Genomic DNA, 24,964 nt, shown 5'->3' on the forward strand with positions numbered 1-24,964 from the left:
TGATCCATTTTGAATTAACTTTTGTGCATGGCGAGAGAAAGGGATTCAGTTTCGAGCAGATTATGCTAAGTGAAGCTAGCCAATCCCTAAAAAACAAATGTCAAATGTCTTCTTTGATATAAGGAGAGTAGCTAAGAACAGAGTAGGGTCGAAGAGCATGAGAAGAAGATTAACATTAAACAGGGATGAGAGGTGGGAGGGAAAGGGAGAGAGAAGGGAAAATGCATGGAAATGGAAGGAGACCCTCAGAGGTATACAAAAGTACATACAAGAGGAAGTGAGGGGAAGGGGAAAAATAATACAAGGGGGACAAACGAATGTCAGTAAAGGGGGCGAGAGAGAAGAGGGGAGGGGAGGGGAGGGGGGATAGTAGAGGATAGGAAAGACAGCAGAATACAACAGACACTAGTATGGCAATATGTAAATCAATGGATGTATAACTGATGTGATTCTGCAATCTGTATATGGGGTAAAAATGGGAGCTCATAACCCACTTGAATCAAATTGTGAAATATGATATATCAAGAACTATGTAATGTTTTGAACAGCCAACAATAAAAAAAAAAAAAAATAAAAGGGAAAAAAAAAAAAAAAAAAAAAAATAAAGTTAGCTTTATCATGCCCATTTTATGCTATCTTTATAAAGCATTTGACATAAAGACAGGTATAAAAGTTAGCTAAAATTAAAAGGAGTGCTGGCTAGGCATGGTGGTACATGCCTGTAATTCCAATGACTTGGGAGGCTGAGGCAAGAGGATTTCAAGTTTGAGACCAGTCTTGGAAACTTAGAGACCATAACTCAAAAAAAAAAAAAAAATGCCAGGGATATAGCTCAGTAGTAAAGTACTTCTGGGTTCAGTCCCCAGTACCATAAAAACAAAAATAAAAAAAACAAAAGGAAATACTTACACAACAGGAAAAACTTTGGGGAACACAACACTGGCCTCTGCTAAGTATTCATAAAGAATTCGTTGATCAAATTCATCTGTGGTGTATTTTACCAATGTAGCCTGCCAAGATGCAGAAAAGTAAATAAACATTTAAAAAAATTTTGTGGCTGAACTGTTATCTGTTTTGGTGAGAAGTAGATGATCTTCCTTTCATGCTTTTAATATTAAGTGGCTCCTAACAGTAGACTGGAATAAAAATTTGAGGGGGAAAAAAATTCTCAAAAAGTAAAAATCCTTACTAGAATGGTAAGAAGAAGCGCTTGGATCTTCGGATCAGTAAGTACTTCTTCATCCAAAAGAACATTTGATTCAGACACTGAAACTTTACGCAAATGCGAGTGCTGTTGTGATGAGGAAATCCTCTGAGTTTCTGCAGTAAGATATGGATTAACACAATCAGCTGTATTAACAGAGCACGTAGACAACCATTTTGCCTAACATATTTTCATGTCACTTCTAAAGTTCAAAAGGTTTTCAGTAGATACTTCAAATATTAACATAAACATCATACAGAATTACTATTCATCTACACAAAAATTTGGCTAGCTATTTACAATGCTGTGTATAATATATTTGATTACTTTTTACACAGGTTTCAGGATAACTGTCATTTTAAGGACTGTAGAGCTTATCTTACAAAAAAGGATAAATTTCTATATTGCATCCTGAAGATGTAAATACATGGATGGAAAGTAAATACAGCTTTTCTATACTCTCCCACCTTATTGTCAATGATCTAGATCAAATATTAACTTTGTTTCTCACCCATTTCATAATCAGTTTCTGCTACTCTCCTCATTTTGGGGGGTGTTGTGATCCCCGATTCCATTTCTTGCCTTTTAGGAGCCTTTGTGTCTGATATCAAGTGATCAAAACTTTTCCTTGTTCCTATAAACAGAAGTTACAGAATATGGAAGTTCATTAACCACGATGTCTATGAATAAGAATATGCTAAAAAGAAAAACGCTTGAATATAAAGTGTTTAAGATGTTCCTGCCTTAGCACAGAGCTACATCATTTTTTGCTTGGACTACTGTATTAATCTCTTAAATAGTTCCCTAGTCAAAATCTCTGCCTATTTCTCCACATTGCTTCCAGAAAGTTTCTAAAATGCAAATAAAATTTGGTCATGTTCTTACTTACTTAAAGATCTCTGCTTGATACATGGTAAGGCTAAATCTCTAAATCTCTGAAGAGGGCACATAAAATCTTTCACAATAAAGTTCTGATTCTTCTCTACCCTCATTTCCTACACCATTCCCCATGATGGCATAATGCACTGTCTGTTCTTTCCTAACTTCTTTAGTCAGGCGATTCCTCCTTTCTCTTGAATAAATGCCCTTCTCTATCCTGTGTCTACCTGGCAAACATAGATTAAATCTTTAAGACTTGGTTCAAATGTTATTGCAGCTTTCCCATAATTTCGTCAAGACCTCAGTTTCCCTATTATATCACTGTAATGGCTCCTGGCAGATGCTATTGATGCTGGTGAGCTGACTATATCTTGGTCATGAAACTATAAGCTCCTCCAGGGCAGAGACCATAAATTTTGCACCCTGAACATGCACTGAATGAATTCAATACCACATTTTCTCTGGTTAGTTTTTCACTTATGGCTTACTTAGCATCTCTCATCAGTCTAATTTTCACTTGGGCATTTAAGATGCAAACCATTGCATATTTGCCTCATTAGTAGTTGTGGGTGTTAATTTTGGCAATCAAATCAAGGGAAAGGGGGACAACTTCCTTGACACAAAAATCCAGAATTACAAAACACAAAATAACCAGGAAACTCCTAGAAGATTATTTACCACAAAGTATTAACAGAAAAGAACTCAAACAAAAAGTAACAGACATCTGTGTGACTAGTAACAGTGATTATCATTCACAGTTTCCATTTCTTTCATGGTTTACTGGCAGGTTATTTATTTTGTACTTTGTTGTTTGTTCACTAATTTCCTTATGAACACAAACATTTTTCCAATACTACTTCAAGATATTTAAATATGTTTGCATGGATAACTGAAATTCCACTGAACCATTCACAATGCTGGTCATAGAAATAGATACCAACATATTCTAGTAATAATGAAAAGTTCAAAGGGAATACAGAACTGCTTTGCATTTCCTCTGTGATGTGAGGTAGATCATTGGGCTCTTCCAGGAATTTACTTTCAGTTTCTGAAACAGAAAAGGATCTTATAGCATTTTAGGTGTATTTTTCATAGACAAATATTGGTAGAACTGAGCAATCTTAACTCTCAAAAATTAAACCTTCTTATAATATTGAAAAATACATTATTTTACTTTTTGTCATTTCAAAGATAACATGGGAAATACTATTATCATAGCTTCATACCATTTTGGTGTATTCTGCTTTCAAATGATAATTTTGCGAAATATCCCAAAAGCCCAGAGTATACCAAGACTCTTTTCTTCTTGTAGGTGTCTAATGGTTTTCCTATTGCCATTGCCTGCTACCCACCCAAGGGAGAAAACAAGAAGAGTTGTAGTATTTAAAGAATGAGGAAATAAACAAACCCTTATTTCAAGGTCTCATTTGAATTTCTCTATCTCAATTGACAATGGCTTAATTTATCAAACCCTCTTATAACTGGCATAAAAAAACTTTGCCACAGTGAGCCGGATGTGGTGGCACACACCTGTAATCTCAGCAGCTGGGGAGGCTGAGACACAGGATTGCCAGTTCAAAGCCAACCTCAGCAACTTAGTGAGGCGCTAAGCAACTCAGTGAGACCCTGTTTCTAAATAAAATACAAAATAGGGCTGGGGATGTGGCTCAGTGGTTGAGTACCCCTGAGTTCAATTCCCAGTACCAAAACAAAACAAAGACTTTGCCACAGTGAAACAGAAAAATTTTGATAATATAAAACAGTTTCAAATAATCTTTTCAAGCGTGAAAGCCTCTGATTGTTTTCCAGAATAATACTACATTTAAGAATTGTACAAAATTAAGATAAACTAACCAAGCAACTTTTTAGTGTTGGCCTGAGAAGGCTGCCCCATGTCCAAACTCATGGATTTCCTGGCTCGGGGACTGGTTTGGCCTACAGTTGGATAGCTGGCTGCAAGGTACCCTTCAGAACCTTTGGGAGAGGACCATGGTTGGTTCTCCTTTAGTGTCCTAAGAGATTTAATCAGAAAGAATTAATTGACATGGTGACAAATACAACCAATGTTTGCCCATTCCAAGTAGCTTTTCTATTACTAATGACAGCAATCAATATTAAAACTGCACTTTAAAGGGCTTTACAGTGCAAACTCTGAATGGATTCCCAGGAAATATTATCTTCCTTGCCATGGTATCTTGTACATAGTAGGGACTCACCAAAGGCTAAACAGAAAGAATTATACTACATTGATTCTATTCATTGCTTTTCTTGTTAAACATTTTCACATTTTTTTTTTTGGTGCTGGGGCTAAAGCCCAGAACCTCAAGCATGCTAGACAAACACTCTACAACTGAGCTATATACCTAGTTCTTAATTAACTTTTTAAATTGACAAGTAAAAATTGTGTATGTGTATGTATACACGGAATAACTAAATCAAACTAAATAACATGCATTATTTCACATATTTATAATTTACTTGTGGTGAGAACACTTAAAATTTACTTTCAGCAATTTTCAGGCAGACAATAAACACAGACAATTAAACAGATCATTATATTGTATACTTCTGAACTTAAATGCACTTAAAAAAATACCTTTATTTACTAATTTATTTTTATGTGGTGCTGAGGATCGAACCCAGTGCATCACACATGCTAGGCAAGTGCTCTACCACTGAGCTACAACCCCAGCCCTGCACTGATTTTTTAAATAGAGAAAAATCAAGTTTAGGCAATTATTTTCTTGGTTTAAATACCAAGAAAATCAAACTTTAAATTATTTGGCTTGATTGGGAACTGTCAATCAAACGTTGACAGGGGAACTGTCAGGCAAACTCACTTTCTCCTTTCCATAACAAAAAGGACAGAAGAAATACAGTCATAAAATGGCTAATGAATAAGACTACTGCATACCAAGTATATGCAGATAAATTTTGCATACACTGTTAAAAATCTTATTGGGAAACCATGGAAGGCTTTTTTTTTTTTTTTTAAAAAAAGCAGAAAGTTAATAAATTGAATAATATAAGCTCTACAAATAAGAGATTCTATGTTCAATGTTGTATCTAAACCTTAAAGATATTTTTGTTTAGAGCTGGGTGTGGTGGCGCACACCTGTAATCTCAGCAGCTCTGGAAGCTGAGACAACAGGATTGCCAGTTCAAAGCAAGGCTCAGCAAAAGTGAAGCACTAAGCAACAAAATAGGGCTAGGGATGTGGCTCAGTGGTCGAGTGCCTTTGAGTTCAATCCCCAGTACCCAAAAAATTAAAATTAAATATTTTTGTTTAATTGAAAATGCCAAAAAATCCCCAAATGATGCCATTTCATCTAATTTCTCCAAGTTATACTGAAAAATATACTACCTCAAATCACGTATAACATTGAACATAATTTCATTGGTTTTCATCTAAATCTGTACTAAAGAAAGCTTCTTAATGACTTTAATGTGATACAAGTAAACACAATTTTTATGTGGGCATGCATGGTTTTACAAATCTACATGGTTTAGCTTCTATCATGAAATATGCAACTGTTGCTTCTATTTCATACTGTTTTTTTCCAAGACCCTTTGCTGCAACCTAATCCTTTCAAATCATCTGTTATTCAACTGGTTTGTGCTCAACAAAGGCAAACTAATGATAACATTAACACAATGAGACTAGAATGATAACTATCCTATTACTAACTCATAAAATACTATATATTTATAGTTTTGACTTCCTAGACTATTATTTCACTTCCCTGACTATCTCTAGATTCCCCTCTATGTTATCTTCTAGATGATTCTGCCACTTGCTTTCACTGGCATTGGAAAATTGAAACTTGATTATAATTATGTAATTATGGAGGAGCAAGTCCACTTACCTATAGCTGGGATCACCATGATGAATGGGATACATATCCATGGGAACATTTTCCATTGAAATGTCAGTAAGAAGAAGGGACTTTCTATGTTTGAGGCTACAGCAACTTCGAACCTCTTCAGACACTGTGAGTAAAGCTAAAATAAAAGAGAAAGCAGATTAAAAAATTTAACAAGTCACTAGTGTCACCTAAAACAGGATACATTTCTAAAGAGGGTAACACCTGTTAAAGGTGCATTTAAAAAGCCCTAGAGTATGTGAGGTTCAGGGATATAAACCTAATGACAGACCTGTCTATCTGTTTTGGAAGGCTACATAAACATGAAATATACAAAGAGATTTAGTAAGCACCCTTTTTTTTCAAGGGCTTAAATGTACATTTGATCTCAACAAATAAAAAGTAGTCAGGGCAGGTATTATTAAATTCACTGAGGAAAACACTCAAGAGATGTTAAATGATTGGCTATGAAATAAAAAAGTTGCAACAAATGGAACCTGCTAAACTGGGAATCAGTACTTGCCACTGAACAACTACATTCAAGAAGTGTGAGAGTGCTAAATGTTGCTGAGCAAAGAAACAAAAATTAGAAAAGAGCAAATAGGGGAGGTTTAATGGATTAGTATGGATGGGGCAGACATTTCAGATAAAATGGCATGAGGAATAACTTTTGAAGAGGCAGAAAGTCACTACTAAGAGATGGGAAGTAGATTAACTTAAAATAGTCCATCCATTTGGAGAAATATAAAAAATTAGGCTTATGAAATTTAGATAAAGAAGATAGAATCAGAGTTGCTTGAGGGCCTGAGGCATTCAGATTTTATGACAAACCACAGGGAGCCACTGTTGTGTTCTGAACCAAAGATGACAAGAGGAACACATTCCAGATTTTATTAGGAAAAACGTTTTGGCAAAACTTTCAAAGTTTTAACCACATCAAAGGACTGGCCTATGAACCTATGAATTATTTACTCTGCCAATTAGCCAGCTGAAGGACCCATATAGGAAGGTATTTGTACTTTTTGGTTTTCCTAAGATAAAGTTGCAGCAATATTAATTTTGTCTGTTTCTTGTTTTTACCTGCCAAGTAAGCCACACTCTGCGTATTCACCTCAAATTTGTCACAATTTCTATGTTTATTAACCAGAGTTAGTAGTGTATGCAAAATTCTGACTGTTCTTGCAACAATGGCAGGTGAAGGATGCCTGTACCCTATAAAAAAAAATAAAAACAAGATGTTAATTTATCCTGTTAATATTTTCCACAGGAATTTTATAAGGAAGTAAAATCAAATGTATACGTTTACAGTGGTAGGTACCCATCAGGTAAAAATTAGGGAACTTCTATGATCCCTCATGCCTAAGAATTATTTAAATTGATACAAAACTAGAGACTCAAGTTCTAGCTTGACACTCACTCAAAACACTATGCTATTCCTAATAACCACAGTCTCTGATCATGACTGCATCATATTATATTCACTGCTATCAAGTTGTGAAGTCAGCAATGAAGAATAAAGCCAGGTCAGAAAGTGAAGGATGAGGAACAGCTGACGAGCACTGGCTATAAGTAATACAGGAATCTGGAGGGGTGGGGATAGGATCAGAGAGATGAGGCTCTGTGGTATAATAATGGTACTGATCTATAATACACTGGAAACAAGCTGAAGAAAATCTGTAATCAAATCTGTACAACAAGATTTTCTAATATAAATTAACCAAATAACACTGATCTACAATGTCTTGTTTTGCTAATCAACAGAATACTTAAGTACTATTACTAATAACATAGTTATTAAAAGGCTCAGTACGTAGAATTTCTTTTTTGTTTGAAGGGGCAGGGGATTGTTATACACCTAGCCCTAGTACTTAGGAATTTTACAAAAAATCAACTCTTTTGCATTTTTTTTTTTTAGAGCAAAGTAACAATTTATTTTTGAAACAAAGAAAGTGGAGCTCCTAAAGGAAGGAATCCCAAGTGGGTTGTCGTCTTCTGCTTTTTAAGTAAATCTGATATTTGATATGGAAATTAGGCTCTATTAAAATACATACTGAACAAAATATAACTCAATAAGACAAAGTTTGGATTTAAAGTAAACATATGGGTTAAATTATTTCAAGTAACCAATTATTTTAATTACTTCCAGCTTCTAGGTAGCGCTTCATACTAACATTCTGACATAAGGCCTCTCTACCTTTCAAGAGGTGTCCCACCAGTGCAAAGTTAAAGTTAGAATTGAAATTAAGTCCAACAAAATGATCCATTTGCTTGCAGTGCCATTCCAGAGGATTCCGGATTGCCATAAATACCTCTTCCGGACTCTACTGAAAATAATTATGAGAGAATTAATGAAGTTCACACAGAAGCTTTCTTCACTTCTTAATTTTTTTTTTTTTTTTTTTTTTTTTTTTTTGCCGTGCAGGGGATCTAACCCAGGAACTCATCTATGCTAGGCAAGCACTTGGTCACTGAGTTACAGGCCTAGTTCAGAAGCTTTCTTTAAAAGATCACTTATTTAGAGTTTCATGGCACACACCTGTTATCCCCAGCTACTTGGGATTGCAAGTTTGGGACAGCCTCAGTAACTTGGTTAAACTGTCTCCAAAAAATAAAAATAAAAAAATAAAGTCTGGGATGTACAGCATCCCTGGGTTTAATTCCTAGTGCCTCCCCTAAAAATATACACCAATGATTGATTTTTGTGTTCAATAGTTATGACAAGTAATCCTTTAAGTTGAGAGAAATTATTTTCAGCTACAGAAAACCACAGAAGAATATTAAAGATCTTAAAAATTAACTAGTACAAGATGCAAGATAGTCAAGCACTTAAATAATAAGACAGTAGAACAATGAAATAGCATTTATTTATTTATAATACATAATTTTTTATTTCAGTGTAAGTTTATTTTGGGTATGTAGTTTGTTCCTCCACCTACTCCCTCAAGCTGGGGCTTTGCATGGTGTCTAGGCTTACATTAAACTCCTGAACTAGGAACTGGGTTTAAAACTCAGTTTATAGCACTTGCCTAGTACACGTGAGGCACTGGGTTTGATCCTCAGCATCACATTAAAAAAATAATAATAAAATAAATGTATTGTGTTCATCTACAACTAAAAAACAAAAACAAACAAAAAACCCAAATTCCTGGACTCAAGTGATCCTCCTGCCTCAATCTCCCAAATAGCTGGGCCCGGAAGCGTGCATCTATGAACCCAGATATCATCCTGGTGACTTTTAACAAGCTTTATTAACTGATTTCTAGTACATTAGGGCCCTAGAATAGTTTGGATTTAAAGTAAACCATATGGGTTAAATTATGGGGCATAGTTCCTTCTACTGGGCTCTTTCTGGCTTTGAAAATGCCAGATACTTCCTTTTTTGGGGGGTTCTGGATATTTAACCCAGAGGTGCTTCACCAATGAGCTACATTCCCAGCCACCCACCCCGTTTTTTAAAATTTTGAGCAGGGTCTCACTAAGTTGCTAAGGCTGGCTTTTAACTCGTGATCCCCCTGTCTTAGCCCTCCAAAACACTGGGATTACCAAGGCAGACATTTCTAAGATACAAACACTTCATTTGCAAATATTCTTTCTTTTTTTTTCCTGTGGTGGTGTAGGGAGTGAACCCAAGGACCCTTAATTACTGAGCTATAATCCAGCCCTTTTTACTTTTTATTTTGAGATAGGGTCTCACTAAGTTTATAAGCCTGGCCTCAAACTTGTGATCTTCCTGCTTAAGTTTTCTGAGTAGTTGGGATTATAGCCATGTGCCACTATGCCCGGCTACAAATATTCCTAACATACAAATAGCCTATAAGTAGATATCACTTTGACCACTATTGTCCCAAGACAACTCCAGAAAAGAACAAAAAGTTAAGAAAGAAGGATTCTAGTTTGGAGCTAGATACATGAATCAGGACAAGTTACTTAATCATTGTTCCTTTTTATTGGTAAAATACTTTCAAACTCTAAGATTAATTTCATTTCCAGTTGGGTGTGGTGGCATATGCCTATAATCTTAGCTATTTGGAAGGCTGAGACAGGAGGCTTTCAAGTTTGAGGCCCTGTCTCAAAAAAATAAAAAGGGGTAAGGATGTAGCTAAGTGGTAGATCACCCCTGTGTTGACTCCCTATAACTGGGGGGAAAATTATTTCCACAATACCTAGCTATTCTGGGTCTGTACAAAATTAGGAAGACTGAACAAATACTGGTTTTATACCACATTAGGAAGACTGAACAAATACTGTGTTTTGTTTTTTTTTGGGGGGGGGTTCCTTTCGATTTTCCAACTTCCTTATTAGGTTTTAATAATACTGATCTTCCTGCTTAAAGTTTTCTGAGTAGTTGGGATTATAGCCAACTACTATTATACTTTTCATTAAGTAGCATTAGTCAATAAAAACAAGCACTTTTTTAGATTATTTCTTTATTTGTGAAATAAGAATGGAGAATGCTAACCTCTACCTTGGAGTTATCAAAATGAAAAATAATGAATGTACAGTGCTTAGCATAAGGCCTGGCATAGTTGCTATTATTACCACTCAGTATTATTTATCTTAAAAATATTTGTTAGCATCAGCAAGCACCATTTTTTGCTATCTGTATACAGAAAATATGTACTAAAGTTTAAATAGGTTTTTTTATGAGCTGGTAAGAAAATATACTCACACTAAACTAAATTAAAAATATCCATATTTAAAATATAGACTTCTTTTGATTTTAAAAGAATCACACAGCAATAAAAAGAAAAAGAAGTACTACATGCATGTAATCTAGGAATTCCAAAGGAAAGTTTGCTTACCTTGTCATTGAATATCCGGAGACTATCTAAGGTATGTAGATTTTGTTCAAGAAGTGCAGTGCCTGCTGAATATAAGTTGACCTCATCCAGCTGGAGCACTGCCACAGCTACCCAAAAGAGGGCTTTGTGCAAAGGGGAGTCCTGGCAAAGGAAGACAAATTTCCAGGTTAGTAAGCCGAACATAAAATTTATGCCTCCTCATCATAAAACAAAGTATGCTATCTTGCAAAATTACCCATGCTTTCATTTGGGGGAGGAGATAAATATAGATAAGTTCTTTGTCTTTTTCATGCGTATAACTAAAGACATGGTTATCTGGGCTGAGATCATAGCATCTTCTTTGATTTCTCTCTGTTCTGGATTCCCAAATCCAGTTTTCTAGTGCAGTCTCTCAAATTTGTCATTTCTTTTGTATTGCTGCTGCTGATGCAATCCTCAGGCCACCCTTTATTCAACATGTGGATGCTTTCTGCCTTCAGTTTTTCCCTGTTCCAACCTACTGGGTACTGTATCACCAGAATGATCTAAGTCCTGCTCTTGTCATATTTTTTGTCTGCTAAAAAATGGTATATATTAAAACTCCTTTCTGAAGAATGTTGAATGTTGTATTAATTTTATCCAATCTTCATAATTTTCTTGCAAAATTTCTCCATAACAACTTGAATGGTCTATCCACCATCTCACCATGTCCTAGCATTCTTGTACAGTCCCTACTGCTATATTTTGCTGCTCAAGGCTTGCTTCTCTTTCTCTCTACCTATACTAAATCCTATCTATCTCTAATTTTGAACTCGTGTCACTCTTACTAGAATATTAATCTCTTGCTTCTCTGAGTTAAAAATACATATTATTGGTAATTCTTATTTAGCACTGTGTTTTATGGGGAACTACATGGACTTAAAATCAGACAGCTTTGGATTAGAATCATGGTTCCAGTGTTAGGCCTTCTGAGTCTCATTTTTACTTACATGAATGAGGATAAGAAAATCATTTTGTATCATTTAAGATTAAGATATCTGTAGGAGTTGGGGTTGTGGCTCAGTGTTAGAGCGCTTGCCTAGCATGTGTGAAGCCCTGGGTTCGATCCTTAGCACCACATATAAATAAATAAATAACGAAGGCCCATCAACAACTTAAAAAAACAAACAAACAAAAAAAGACATCTGTAAAACATCTAGCTCTACCAGGGATACAATAGGTATTTATTTTTCTGTAATCACTTCCTAGACCCGCATGCCTTGGAATTCAATTCAAAGAATTATATGACTGTAGAGTTGGAAGGTAATAACATGCCATTATCTAGTCTAGTTTACTCATTTTATCTATATGGAAACAAAATGCCCAGACATGTAAATCACCTGCCAGAGGTCACAAAGCTGAGATGAGCTCAGACAATCCTAAATTAGTAACTGTATCATTTTATTCCTTTAAAATTTTACCTTCATAAAACACCTAAACTCTCTTTTTTAAATCACAGTGGTGAGGATCAAACCCAGGACCTTATAAATACTAGGTAATGCTCAGTCATTGAGCTCTACTCCCAGTCTAGTACCAAACTCTTTTGATGATCAGATATACTTCTCTTGGCTTTATATTTTCTACTTACTAACACTAAGTATTTTACTTACTTTGTTTATTATCTATCCACTCCATGACCCTCTAAACTCACCCTAGAATACAAGCTCCATGAGGGCAGGCATTTTTTTATTGGCTTGATTGGCACTACGTATATCTCTAGCATCTATGACAGAACTTGGCACACAGTAGATATGCAATAATTATTAGATGAAAGAATTAAGAATAGGTCCTTTAGGATTGATGAGATATAAAATTACAAGTACTTGAGAATGCATTTTCCATACTTATTTTTCCTTTAATGTAACAACTTCAAACAACTAAACTTTGTGACAAGATGTTCCACCTTAACTATGACCTTCTTTATGACCTTCCCTTAATCCATCTTAATTTCTGAACTCCTTACAAGTAAACAACATGTAATACTGACACCCAAAATGAAAAAACTTAATGTGCTATACAATAATTACCTTATTAAGAAGTGGCTGTAATTTGGTTAGTGCTATTACTGTAGCTTCTATCAGAACTTGACTGTTGTAAGTATCAGGTCCTTTTAAGCAACTCTCAAGTGCCTTTTAGGAAAACAGAATTCTTTATTTTACTTTGATTGAAATAAAACAAACTCCTAAACTGAATCTCAGAAATCAGTTAGGAATATTTACTTATTCAACAAGTATGAGAATTTTTTCTAATACAATGGTGATCTTAGTAGCTAGTTTGATATACATTATTTCTTGTTTTTTAAAGCATTTCTATAACATATTCTAATAAGACAGGCAATATTATAGTAATTACAAGTTATACAATTTTTGTAAGTCTTACCAAATAGTAAACTTCATAAATCTGATAAAATATTAAGGGTTCATGCTTAAAAAAAGAGGCAAGTTACTTATTGTCTCCTGAAGATATAGCTTCTTTAAAAGAGAAGATTTCTTCACTTCCAAGAATTACAATAAAGAAGATAAAATTCATCTTTTAAATGTTTTAAGCAACATAATTAAGTTTTTATTAAATTTAAAAATAATGGAAGAAAAAAAATAATGGAAGATATGCTTTACAATTTGGGAACCACAAATATTTGAGAGAAGGGAAGAAATACCTTGCTAAGAATACGGATAATCTGCTTTATCTGCCCATGAGAGACTCGTTTGCTAATACAGCCAAAGACTACAAGAGCTCTCGGTTGCAAGGATGGATTATACTGGAATGCAAATCTGCAATTAAAAGATCAAAAAAGTTTATAAAAACCTTTATGTTCAACCCAAATACACAAAATAATAAGACATTGACTATGCGGTAATAGCCATCTTTTCAACAACTCACATACTTTTACAATTTATATTGAATTTGGGACCTACCTTTGAGCTAGTTCTGTCCACTGATCCAGCCACTTGCATGCTGGGATATCTCTCATACATGCCTAAAAAAGAAAAATATACCCTTATATGTATATGCAAATATTTTTAGAAACATTTCAATAAATAAATAAACATGTCATTAAATAAATGACCTTTATGTTACCAATAAATAACAAATTCCATGGAGGTGTTTTTATTCAAGTATTAAGTGCAAAACAGCAGAATATATCAGTATTTCTTCTGTACAATGTTAGATTTTTAAAAATGATTTTAACTTAGTGTCTTATCATTTTGCCTTAAATACCTCCATGATCTCCAATAAAGCTTCTGTGACTGTTTCCAAGGATGTCAAAGCAAAAGTCTCCCTCTCATAGGAGCCCGGAGAGAACGACCTGTCTCGGTAACTGGAACGGAAGGCAATGACAGCAGCTGACTTAACTTTACTAATGCCAAACAGCAAGTAAAATTTGGGTAATGAGAACTCTGTTAGACTGAGTCTCAAAACTTGCTTGGTCTCTTCTGTAAAAGAAAAAAGGAACAAGTAAAAACTTTGAAGATATATATACATATATATATTTCATATATACATATATATATATATATATATACATATATATATATTTCATATATATATATATGTATATATATATAGTATTGGTATATATATTATATAGATACATTTATATAAAATATCTATCTCTCTATTTATCTATCTATATATTTGTATTGAGTGGGGGACTGAACCCAGAGGTGCTTTTCCACTGAGCAACATCCCCAGTCTTTTAATTTTTTATTTTGAGACAGGTTGTTGTTAAGTTGCTTAGGGCCTTGCTAAGTTGCTGAGGCTGGCCTTGAACTTGGAATCTTCCTGCCTCAATTTCCCAAGTTGCTAGGATTACAGGCATTTAACAATGTGCCTAGCTGAATTGAAGATCTCCATTTAATCACTAATTAGTACTAATAATGTAACACAATCTACTTAACATTGAGTATTTATAGCTTATGTGATAACTATAAGAGTCTACATGACAAATTTGCACAGAAAATCCTTATTATAACTTGATATAGAACGGAAGTAAATTATTTTTCTTTTTGATAAAATTTCAAGTCATTACTGCAGGCTTAAATTAGCACCTTGGTGTTAAGACACTGTCATAAATAATAAGAAATCTGTACCAACTAGGTGAAGTAAAGTGGAGAAAAGAATAGGTTGAACACAAATTACCTTCCTAGAACTTACCACTAAAATGAAGCTGTGAACAAGTACACAGAGAGTGAATGATATTAATAACCAATCCATGTGTGGAGGCTCTGAGGGACAATGGACCTGTGGCTACTAAGAAAGTAACAACATGGAAGAGGTAAGGGAGATGAGCTGCCACATCAAGGGAATTGTTGAAGGACAGCATCAGCATGTAGCGGGCTAAAATAGCAATATCATCCCACATAAGATGTTGTTCTAAAGTAGGAGTTGGAGATAAGCATGTCTTGTCAATTATTTTGCACATCCTTCCAATGACCTGTAAAAAAGCAGAATTTTAAGAAACATGGGACTAAAAGTTCTATTAAAAATTTTAGTTTAACTTTAATATAACAAAACAAAAGCCCTCCGGATAGTAAAAAACAGATATATAATGCCACGATCCAGAGGGCAAAGGAAAAGTGATTACCTTGCTTGAAACCAATTTCACATTTCCAGAAGCTAAAGCTACAGCAGTATCTGCCATCACTTCAGCTTTTATTGATCCCAAGCCACCTGTTGCACTGGTTTTGATGAAACTGTCCAGTACAACATCAAGCAGATCTGTAATCTAATGGAAGAGGGAAAATAAACTTGTTTTCAACCACATTGTGAACTTTTAATTTAAAAAAATTCAAAGAACAGCCCAATTAACATAAAAACTATTTTATCCAAGGCCTCTAAAATATTAGAAATTTATTAGAGTCCTGTCAGGAAAGGATGAGGATATTCACTTGGTTCCTTCAGAGAGTAAAAGATAAATATTCAAAATTTAATAATGTATACAGTACTAGTTTCATTCACTTGTAAAGTATCTCTGCTCTTCCTTGACAATATGTGTAACCAACAACATCATCATCATCATCGTCGTCGTCGTCGTCGTCGTCGTCATCATCATTATTATTATTGGTACTGGGGATTGAACCCAGGACCTTGAATATGTTAGACAAGCAATCAACCACTGAGCTACATCCCCAGCCAACTTAATTATTTTAAAATATAGGAAATGATGTCAAGTACTGAGAAATTTTCTAGTGCTATAAAATTACTTAAAGAATTCACAGTAATGTTCAAACAAGTGTACTGCTTCCTTAAGTGATTACTTTGAAGAAATAACATACATAATTCTTGTCAGATTAAAAAAGTTACATTAGATCCTTTATTTTAATAGTAGAATTATTATGCTAAAACTATAAATGAAAGCTGATGTCCCTAATGACATTAATAAGAAATACTGACATTGATGGTATGCAAGAATGAGAATACATTTTAAAGCATATGATGTCATATTTCTATAGTTAAACTCTATATAGTTATGTCCTGGAGAAGAGTGCTAAAGTAACTAGTGTTTTTCTGGTTCTGAAACATTCATTAGACATTTACAATTTCAAACTAGATTAAGAATTGGGTGGGCATCTGCATGCTTTCGAAGGAGGCAATTATATTTTCTACAGCTATACCCTAGTGTCCAGCATGCAGCTTTGTACAAAGTAGGCACCAAAAAAATAGGTGCACATAGGAGATACTAGATAAATATTTGAGCAAATTCAATACCTGTCCAAGGCTCCCCCATATTTTTGCTTGAATAGATGGATACATCTGTTTCTCATTTATGGTCATAGTTATTAGCTTATCAAGAATAGAAGTAACTCTTTGTCGTTTGGCATCATCGTTATGCTTGCAGAAACGGACTAGATTTGACAGCCATGGGGTCATATATTCCAAACAAAGGTGTTTCAATTCAATACCTAGAAAAACATATACTATTATCATAGATGATCAATGAAAATTACAACAATTATTTTAATATGAAGGAATGAGAGGGGAGGTAAGAATTAAAGATCATTACCTAGAATCAGAGAAAAGAGATTTGGCAAATCATTATTTATCTATAGATTCTATCTGGGAATTGAACCCAGGGGCACTTTATTACTGAGCTACATCCCTAGTCCCTTTTATTATTATTATTATTTTTAATTTTGAGACCAGGTCTCACTTGTCACTGAGATTATAGGCATGTGCTACTGCACCTGGTGGAAAATATATTTTTGAGGATAAGAGGTGAAGAAAGTGAATAAACCTTGAAGAATTCAATCTTAAAAGCTGGTAAGGCAAGTTTTAAAAAATTATCTTATTTTCTCCATTTTAATAATTTCTCATCTAGCTTAAAAATATTTTAAGTTTTATTCTCACTGGAAAAGGGACATGTAGAGAATTATAGAAAGTTCGGCAGAAGGAGAATGTCACTAAAAAATGAAACCGGTCTTAATATATTAACACATTACCTCATCTTTCCACATGGTTTCAAATATTTGTAGAAATAATATATGCTTATGACAGTGTACACATATATAACCCCCCCAAAAGTTAGGATCATGCTCTATATACAGTATACCCTAAATACTTTCTCATTATACATTTTACTGAGATTTACTAATCATTAAAAATTCTCCAAAACCATTTTTCAATTTGTTTTTTGGGAAAAAAAAATAGACTAAGATACAAAATCCTCTATACACTTAAAAGTCTCAAAGAGAATTTTATAAATTGTGATAAAATATACACAATATAAAATTTAACACTTTAACCACTTTTAAGTATACTTAAAAATATATTAAGTATATTCACATGGTTGTGCAATGATTACCACTAGCTATCTCTAGAATGTTTCCATCTTTCCAAAGTGAAACTCTGTAACAAAAACTTGTGTGTGTGTGTTACTGGATATTACACCCAGGGCATCATAAATGCTAGGTATTGCTATACCGCTGAGTTATATCTCAGCCTTTCTATTTTATTTTGAGACAGGATCTTGCTAAATTACCCAGGCTTACTTCAAACGTGTGATCCTTCTACCTCAGCCTCCCACGAAGCTGGGATTATAGGCATATGTCACCATGTCTGACCCCTCAAAAAAAAATTCTTTTAATATATTTTTTTAGTTGTTGATGTACACAATACCTTTGTTTTATTTGTTTATCTTTATGTGGTCTGAGGATTGAAGCCAGGGCCTCACACATGCTAGGCAAGTACTCTACTACTGAGCAAAAATCCCAGCCCCACCTCAAAAATTTTTAATGGCTTCATATTATTCCGTCATAAGATCCAACAAGGTAATTAGTTCCCTGTAGTTTGACTATGCCCCTTTTTTTCTTACTTTAAGGAATATCATATGAAGTTCAAAAGTAGTCAAAATAAATCTATGGCAATAGAAGTTACAACAGTGTTTACTTTTGGTAAAGGGGCAATATTAAGTGAGAAAGGATCCTCTGGATGTTGGAAATGTTCTGGATCTAGAAGCTACTTTTGTGATGTACTGTGATGTAAAAATTCATCAAATTCTCCACTTAAGATCTGGGCACTTTACTAATGACAAGATATATTTTAGTTGAAAAATCTAAATAAATTAAAAAATAATCTATGACAAACAACATTAATTCCTTAGGACAAATTTAAAAAAGTGGAATTATGAGACCAAAAGGATTGAATACTCTTAAGGGTCTTGATAATCACTTCCAAACTTTCTAGAAAAACTGCCCCTGTTCAATATTCTACAGAGCATCAGTACTGAATTTAAAAATATGTTCTAATATGATAGCTAAATATGTTATCTCACTATTCTTTCAATTGACATTTTTTACTTTTATTAATAAAATCAACATAAACATTCTTCTTTAGCATGATTTGTATGTTACTGTTGATTCATTTTTCTTATTTATAAAAATCTCTTCATGATTAATGTTAATCTTTTCTAGCATTTACCCTTCTAGGTTTATATTTATCATCACTTAAAAAAATGTTTTGAAGCTTCATGAAGTTGAATTTGTTCATTATTTGTTTCCATCATCTTGTTTCCTATGTTCTTTATTCATCTAAAAAGTAATTCAATATTAACTTCTTCCTCTTCGTTTTTTAATGGTTCTAGTTTTCATATTCAACCCTTAAATACAGGTAGAACTTATTTTGACATCTTGTGGTATGGAAGAAGACCCAACTTAACTCATTTCTCAATCTCATTTCTTAAACAATTTAATCTTTCCCCCCTAGTTTATGTTGCTTCTTTATTATCTTTTCTTAAAACTGATCTGAGTGCTGATTCTTGAACACTCATGTTTTAATTACTATACCACTATAATATGTTCAGATATCTGTAATATCAAGTCTTTCTTCCCAATGTTTTCTTAGGGATTTTTTTTATACTTTTTTTTTTTTAATGATACTGGAGATTGGACCCAGAGGCACTCTACTAGTGAGGTACATCCCCCAGCCCTTTAACATTTTTTTTTTTTTTGAGAGTGGATCTTGCTAAGTTGCCCAGACTGGCCTCAAACTTGTGATCTTCCTGTCTCAGCCTCATAAATAGTATTCTTAAACCTTCAAGTAGAATTTAAGATCATTTACAGTTTAATTTCCATTCTCATTCCTCAAATTTCATGGGACTACAATAAATTTGTAATCATCTAGGAAGAACTGTTCATACAGGAATACATTATGCCTGTACATTCACTCAAATATTTTCTTATATTAATATTAATCAATAAACCTTTATACTTTTTCTGTTTAGTTAATATTATACATTTTCTTATCAGGGTTACTCCTACATTTCTTGCTTGAAAAAACATACATAGTGATCTAGCCTTGATTAAATTGTTAAAGTTTTCAATTACCTAATAAAGTCAAGAAATGTGTTTAAACACAGAAAAAAGAAAAGTTGTATGTATCATGAGGAAAAGAGAAAGGGAAGAAGTTCGGCATGGTCACATATGCTTGTAATTCCATCGACTTGTGAAGGAGGCTGAGGAAGGAGGATCACAAGTTCAAGGCCGGCCTCAGCAATTTAGTAAGTCTTAAGCAACTCAGTGAGACCTCATTTCAAACTGAAAAAAGGGGTGAGGATGTGTCTTAGCGGTAAATTTCCCAGGCTAAATAAATAAATAAATAAATGGGAAGAAAATGTCAGGAACTAAGCTGGGAAAGGTCAACATTTATGGGTTATGAAGATGGACAGACAAAAGAAATGGATGTCAAATTCATGACACTTATTAAAGCAACACCAGGACTAACTCTGGACCTGTGTCACTGCGTTCTCCATGAACCATACATGTCCATAAAATCACATTTTTTTTTTCTGAAAAAGGAGACACATGGATATTTTATTCATGTGGAATTATCTGCTAAGAAAAAAAATGTCAAAGCTCATCAAATTAAAACAATGAAGAAAATACTTTTAAGAGGCCCAGAGACATGTAAGATACCAAAAATCTCACCACCTCATTTATACTGTCAGAATTTTGATGGATTTCTTTTTTTCTCCTTTTTTTTCTTTTGTGGTACTAGGGATTTAACCCAGGGGTGCTTCACCACTGAGCCACATCCCCAGACCTTTTTATTTTTTAAATTTTGAGACAGGGTCTCACTAAATTGCCCACACTTGCCTTGAACTTTGATCCTTCTGTTTTAGCTTCCCAAATCTCTGGGGTTACCAGCTAGAGCCACTATACCAGGCTTGGTGGATTTCTTTTCTTTCTTTCTTTTTTTTTTTTTTTTTTTTTTGGTGGGGGGTTGTCCCAGGGATTGAACGGGACACTCAACCACTAAGCCACATCCCTAGATCTATTTTGTGTTTTATTTAGGGTCTCAATGAGTTGCTTAGTGCCTTGCTTTTGCTGAGGCTGGCTTTGAACTTGCATCCTCTGCCTCAGCTGCTGGGATTATAGGCATGTGCCACCATGCCTAGTGGCTTGGTGAATTTCTTAATGTGTCCTATCAGGAATTTTCTTCAAAGTTCTTTCAGTTACAGAGTACCATAGATAAAAATTTAGAAAAGGTTAAAAGAGTAAAATATAATAAGTGAAAGAATTCACTGGTAAATTCTGAAACAAAAGGGGATTCTCTGAATTTTTAAATAATTATTGTTAGTATTAAAGAAAATTATAATTACTTACTAGATTTGCTAAATCCAGAAATACACTCTTCCAAAAATTCTAACTTGAGGTGTGGCTCATTGGCTGCCAGTGTCTTACTAATAGAGACAATAAAGAGGGTGTTGTTGGCAGGGATACATAAACCTGATGTCTCTAGTAACTGTCCCTCGATTTTTAAATTAAAGGTACAAGTTAAGGCACACAGAAGATTTTAGGCAGCTGACCTAGGAGAAAACACAAATGAAGTTGTTTTAAAACTTATTTTTCCTTATAATTCCACAAATTTTTCGAATATACAACTTCTGATTCTATTACGAAGCATGATCAATTATTTTTAAAATTTTATGATCAATTAGAGATAAGACATTATGGTGAACCCAAATATCCCTTGATCATTTAGGGATTTTTTTTAAAGAGATTTATGACATAACCAGAAGAGCACTGTGAGGTTTCTAAGACAGTGGGTTTTTGCCTTCTTAGAAGACATTTTACTGGGACATAAAACATTACAGGTTTATGGTCCTAAAAAGGATCAATAAGAAAAAAGTCAGAAGATACATTATGTTTTTAGGGAAGTCAAAATACAAATTGTGGTTTTCTCTCTTCTGCTAGATCCAGTAAAAACAGGAATCGTAAGAAGAGAAATGAGGTGAACCTCATCAAATGAGAATGTCAGAAATTTTAAATTCAGTATCTGCTGAATTTCTTTATGGGCTTCACACAAGTGACACCACAACTGGAGGTCAAAACCAAAATTAACTATAAATCCCCCCATTTGCATTTCTATGACCTCTTCCATCATACACAGCCACTGCACCTGAAAAACTATAATATTCATGCTCTATTAGAACAAAAAATACACTTAAAAATGTCTGAAAATAAATTTGAGCCAATTTAGGAGACAGCTTACAAAACTCATTCGATTTTAAAATTCGAATTTTTCTCCTTCATTCAGCAAAGGAAATTTTAGGTTTTCCTTACCTCTGAATTTTTATCATGCTGATATATTTATGCAACAACCATACAGAGGAAAAAAAGTCATGGAAATTTAAGTTTGCCTAAACAGCTTGTTTTCTGGGATGACAGTCTTCAGCAAAAAGCAAAAGCTGTCAACTTGCTCTATTTCACTAGAAAAGAGTACATGTTCATGCAAGCTAGTAATTGTTAGAAGATTGTCAGTATTCTTCAATAAATAATTTTGAATTAGAAATTAATGACAGATTTATAGTTTCATTTTCCTAAAATTGAAAACATTAATGTTATTATTTCTAAGTTTATGTATCTTTTACTAACTTCAAAGGTTTCTAAGTTATACTAGTTTTTATTGTTTAAAAGCTATAAAAAATTGGGCTTCCTCAATCTGGAGGTAGGTGGCAGAGACCCCTCTGAGATAATGAAGTGAGGCATACATAAAATTTTGTGTGATTTCTGGGAGTTCATGGACCCTATGAGGCCCATCTAGTCAAAGAAATTATATACAAGGTTTTTTCCTCACCTCTTAAATAAAGGAGAATCTGGAATCCCAAACGGCTATTATAAAACGTGGGTTGTGCTATAACTTGGGGGAAGAGTTTCTGGGAGCTAAGGATTTATAGTTTTGGTATCCCTATTCAAATTGCTTAGGAAGGGGGGCACAGGTAGGGAAGAGTAGAGGTACTTGGAATTAGACAAAGGGGAGTGAAGGGAAGGAAGCAAGTATGGGGGTAAGAAGGATAGTAGAATGAACGGGACATTATTACCCTATGTGCATATATGATTACACAATTGGCGTAACTCTACATCATGTACAACAATTAGCAGAAGGACATATACAACCTTCTGTATCTCCCCATAATACTCCCATTTTTGTCATCAAAAAGAAATCTGGTAAATGGAGATTATTGCAAGATTTAAGAGCCATTAATAATGAGATGGTTATTATGGGACCTGCTCAATCAGGGATTCCTCAGTTGTCTGCTTTGCCAAAAACCTGGTATGTTTTAGTTATAGATATTAAAGATTGTTTTTTTTCAATTCCAATTCATCCTGAGGATAGTCCACGTTTTGCATTTACTATCCCTGCACTGAATCATGAAGGTCCTGATCAGAGATATGAATGGAAAGTACTCCCTCAAGGGATGGCTAACAGCCCAACTATGTGTCAAATTTATGTTAACAAAGTAATCCAGCCACTTAGAAATCAAAATCCTGAACTACAAATATTTCACTATATGGATGATGTATTATTAGCACACAAAGATAAAAACACATTGCTAGAATGTTATGCCACACTTACAAACTTGTTAAAAAATTATAATCTAGAGATAGCAATAGATAAAGTACAATTAAATTTTCCAATTAATTATTTAGGAGTTCTATTATCCTCAACCATGGTCCGTCCACCAAAAATTCAAATACGAGTAGATCAACTCAAATCACTTAATGACTTTCAAAAGTTATTAGGAGACATAAATTGGATAAGGCCTTATTTAGGTATACCAACAGGAGAGTTGGGACCTTTATTTGATATCCTAAAAGGTCCATCAGATCCAAATTCACCCCGAATGTTAACGCCTGAAGCAAGAAAGGCATTAAAAATCATTGAAACATATATGGAAAATATGCATTTGGATAGAATTGATATAAGTTTGCCTTTATTATTTATTGTACTACCAACAAAAAATATTCCTACAGGAGTATTTTGGCAAGAAGGTCCATTATTATGGATACATTTATCTTATTCTCCTAACACTATTCTTACTAGGTATCCTGAGGCTGTAGGACAATTAATACTCAAAGGAATAAAAGCAGCAAAGGGAGTGTTTGGAATTTCTCCCAATAAAATTATTACTCCATATACTATGAATCAAATTGATGAGTTAGCTAATGAGTTAAATACTTGGGCAATAATCATGTGCAAATCTAATGTTTCATTTGATAACCACTTACCATCTAATCCTTTATTGTCTTTTTGGTCATTGCATCCTGTAATTTTTACAAAAATGACAAGAAAAACACCTATCATGAATGCTCCAAATATATTCACTGATGGGTCAAATAATGGTACAGCAGCAGTAGTTACCCCTGATCAAACTTTTACATTTTTAGTACCCAAACAATCAGCTCAAAAGGTAGAGCTTAATGCAGTTTTACAAGCTTTTGTGATGTTTAAAGATTCTGTATTTAATTTATTTTCTGATAGTCAGTATGTAGTTAATGCTATAGTATCTCTTGAAGATGCTGGTAGGATTTCCCCTTCTTCTACTGTTTTCTCTTTGCTTTCCACTATACAAAGTCTAATCTGGGACAGAAAAGATCCATTCTTTATAGGACATATCAGGGCACATACAGGATTGCCTGGAGCCCTTAGCAATGATTTAGCAGATAAAACTACACATGACATACATATTTTCTCTACACTAGAAGAAGCTATAAATTTTCATAAAAAGTTCCATGTCAATGCTAATACTTTACAAAAGCGTTTTAAAATAACTAAGGAACAAGCTAGACAAATAATAAAACAATGTCAAAATTGTGTGACCTTTTTACCACAAGTTAATCTTGGAGTCAATCCTAGAGGATTGATACCTAACCATATTTGGCAGATGGACGTCACACACTTGCCAGAATTTGGAAAATTAAAATATTTGCATGTTACAGTTGATACTTCTTCTGGATTTTTGATGGGCTCCCTTCATGCCGGAGAAAAAACTAAAGATGTTATAGCTCATTGCTTACAAAATTTTGCCACTGTGGGTGTTCCAAAACAGTTAAAAACAGATAATGCCCCTGGTTATACTTCTACCTCTTTTAAACAATTTTGCTCAACATTTGGCATTACTCATATAACAGGAATCCCATACAATCCACAGGGACAAGGCATAGTTGAAAGAGCTCATCAAACTATTAAAATGTACTTATTAAAGCAAAAAGAAGGAATTGGGAAGGGGTATATATTCCCCAAAGATAAACTTAAAATAACCTTTTTTACTCTAAACTTTTTAAATTTGGATTCATCAGGACTTAGTGCTGCGGAAAGGCATATGTGTCCAAAAAATGTGCATAAGCCCAAGGTACTTTGGAAGGATATTCTAACAGGACAATGGAAAGGTCCTGACCCAGTAATTGTCTGGAGTCGGG

General features: G+C 34.0%; 1 protein-coding gene across 1 annotated transcript; it reads right to left on the reverse strand.

Annotated features, from left to right (window-relative positions):
* Positions 1 to 905: 905 nt before the first annotated feature.
* On the reverse strand, positions 906 to 20,903 carry LOC139704615 (neurofibromin-like). Its single transcript, XM_071607405.1, has 16 exons — positions 20,867 to 20,903; positions 16,476 to 16,669; positions 15,352 to 15,492; positions 14,922 to 15,201; positions 13,986 to 14,200; positions 13,682 to 13,743; positions 13,423 to 13,537; positions 12,794 to 12,895; positions 10,749 to 10,889; positions 8,141 to 8,267; positions 7,027 to 7,158; positions 5,950 to 6,085; positions 3,938 to 4,095; positions 1,716 to 1,838; positions 1,190 to 1,320; positions 906 to 1,010 (listed from the first exon to the last, which is right to left on the reverse strand). Exons 2-16 carry the CDS (start codon positions 16,635 to 16,637, stop codon positions 906 to 908), a joined length of 2,130 nt encoding a protein of 709 aa, XP_071463506.1. The 5' UTR covers positions 16,638 to 16,669; positions 20,867 to 20,903.
* Between the last annotated feature and the right edge of the window lie 4,061 nt (positions 20,904 to 24,964).

The sequence above is a fragment of the Marmota flaviventris genome, chromosome 2 (assembly GCF_047511675.1).
Source record: "Marmota flaviventris isolate mMarFla1 chromosome 2, mMarFla1.hap1, whole genome shotgun sequence".
Taxonomy (NCBI): domain Eukaryota; kingdom Metazoa; phylum Chordata; class Mammalia; order Rodentia; family Sciuridae; genus Marmota; species Marmota flaviventris.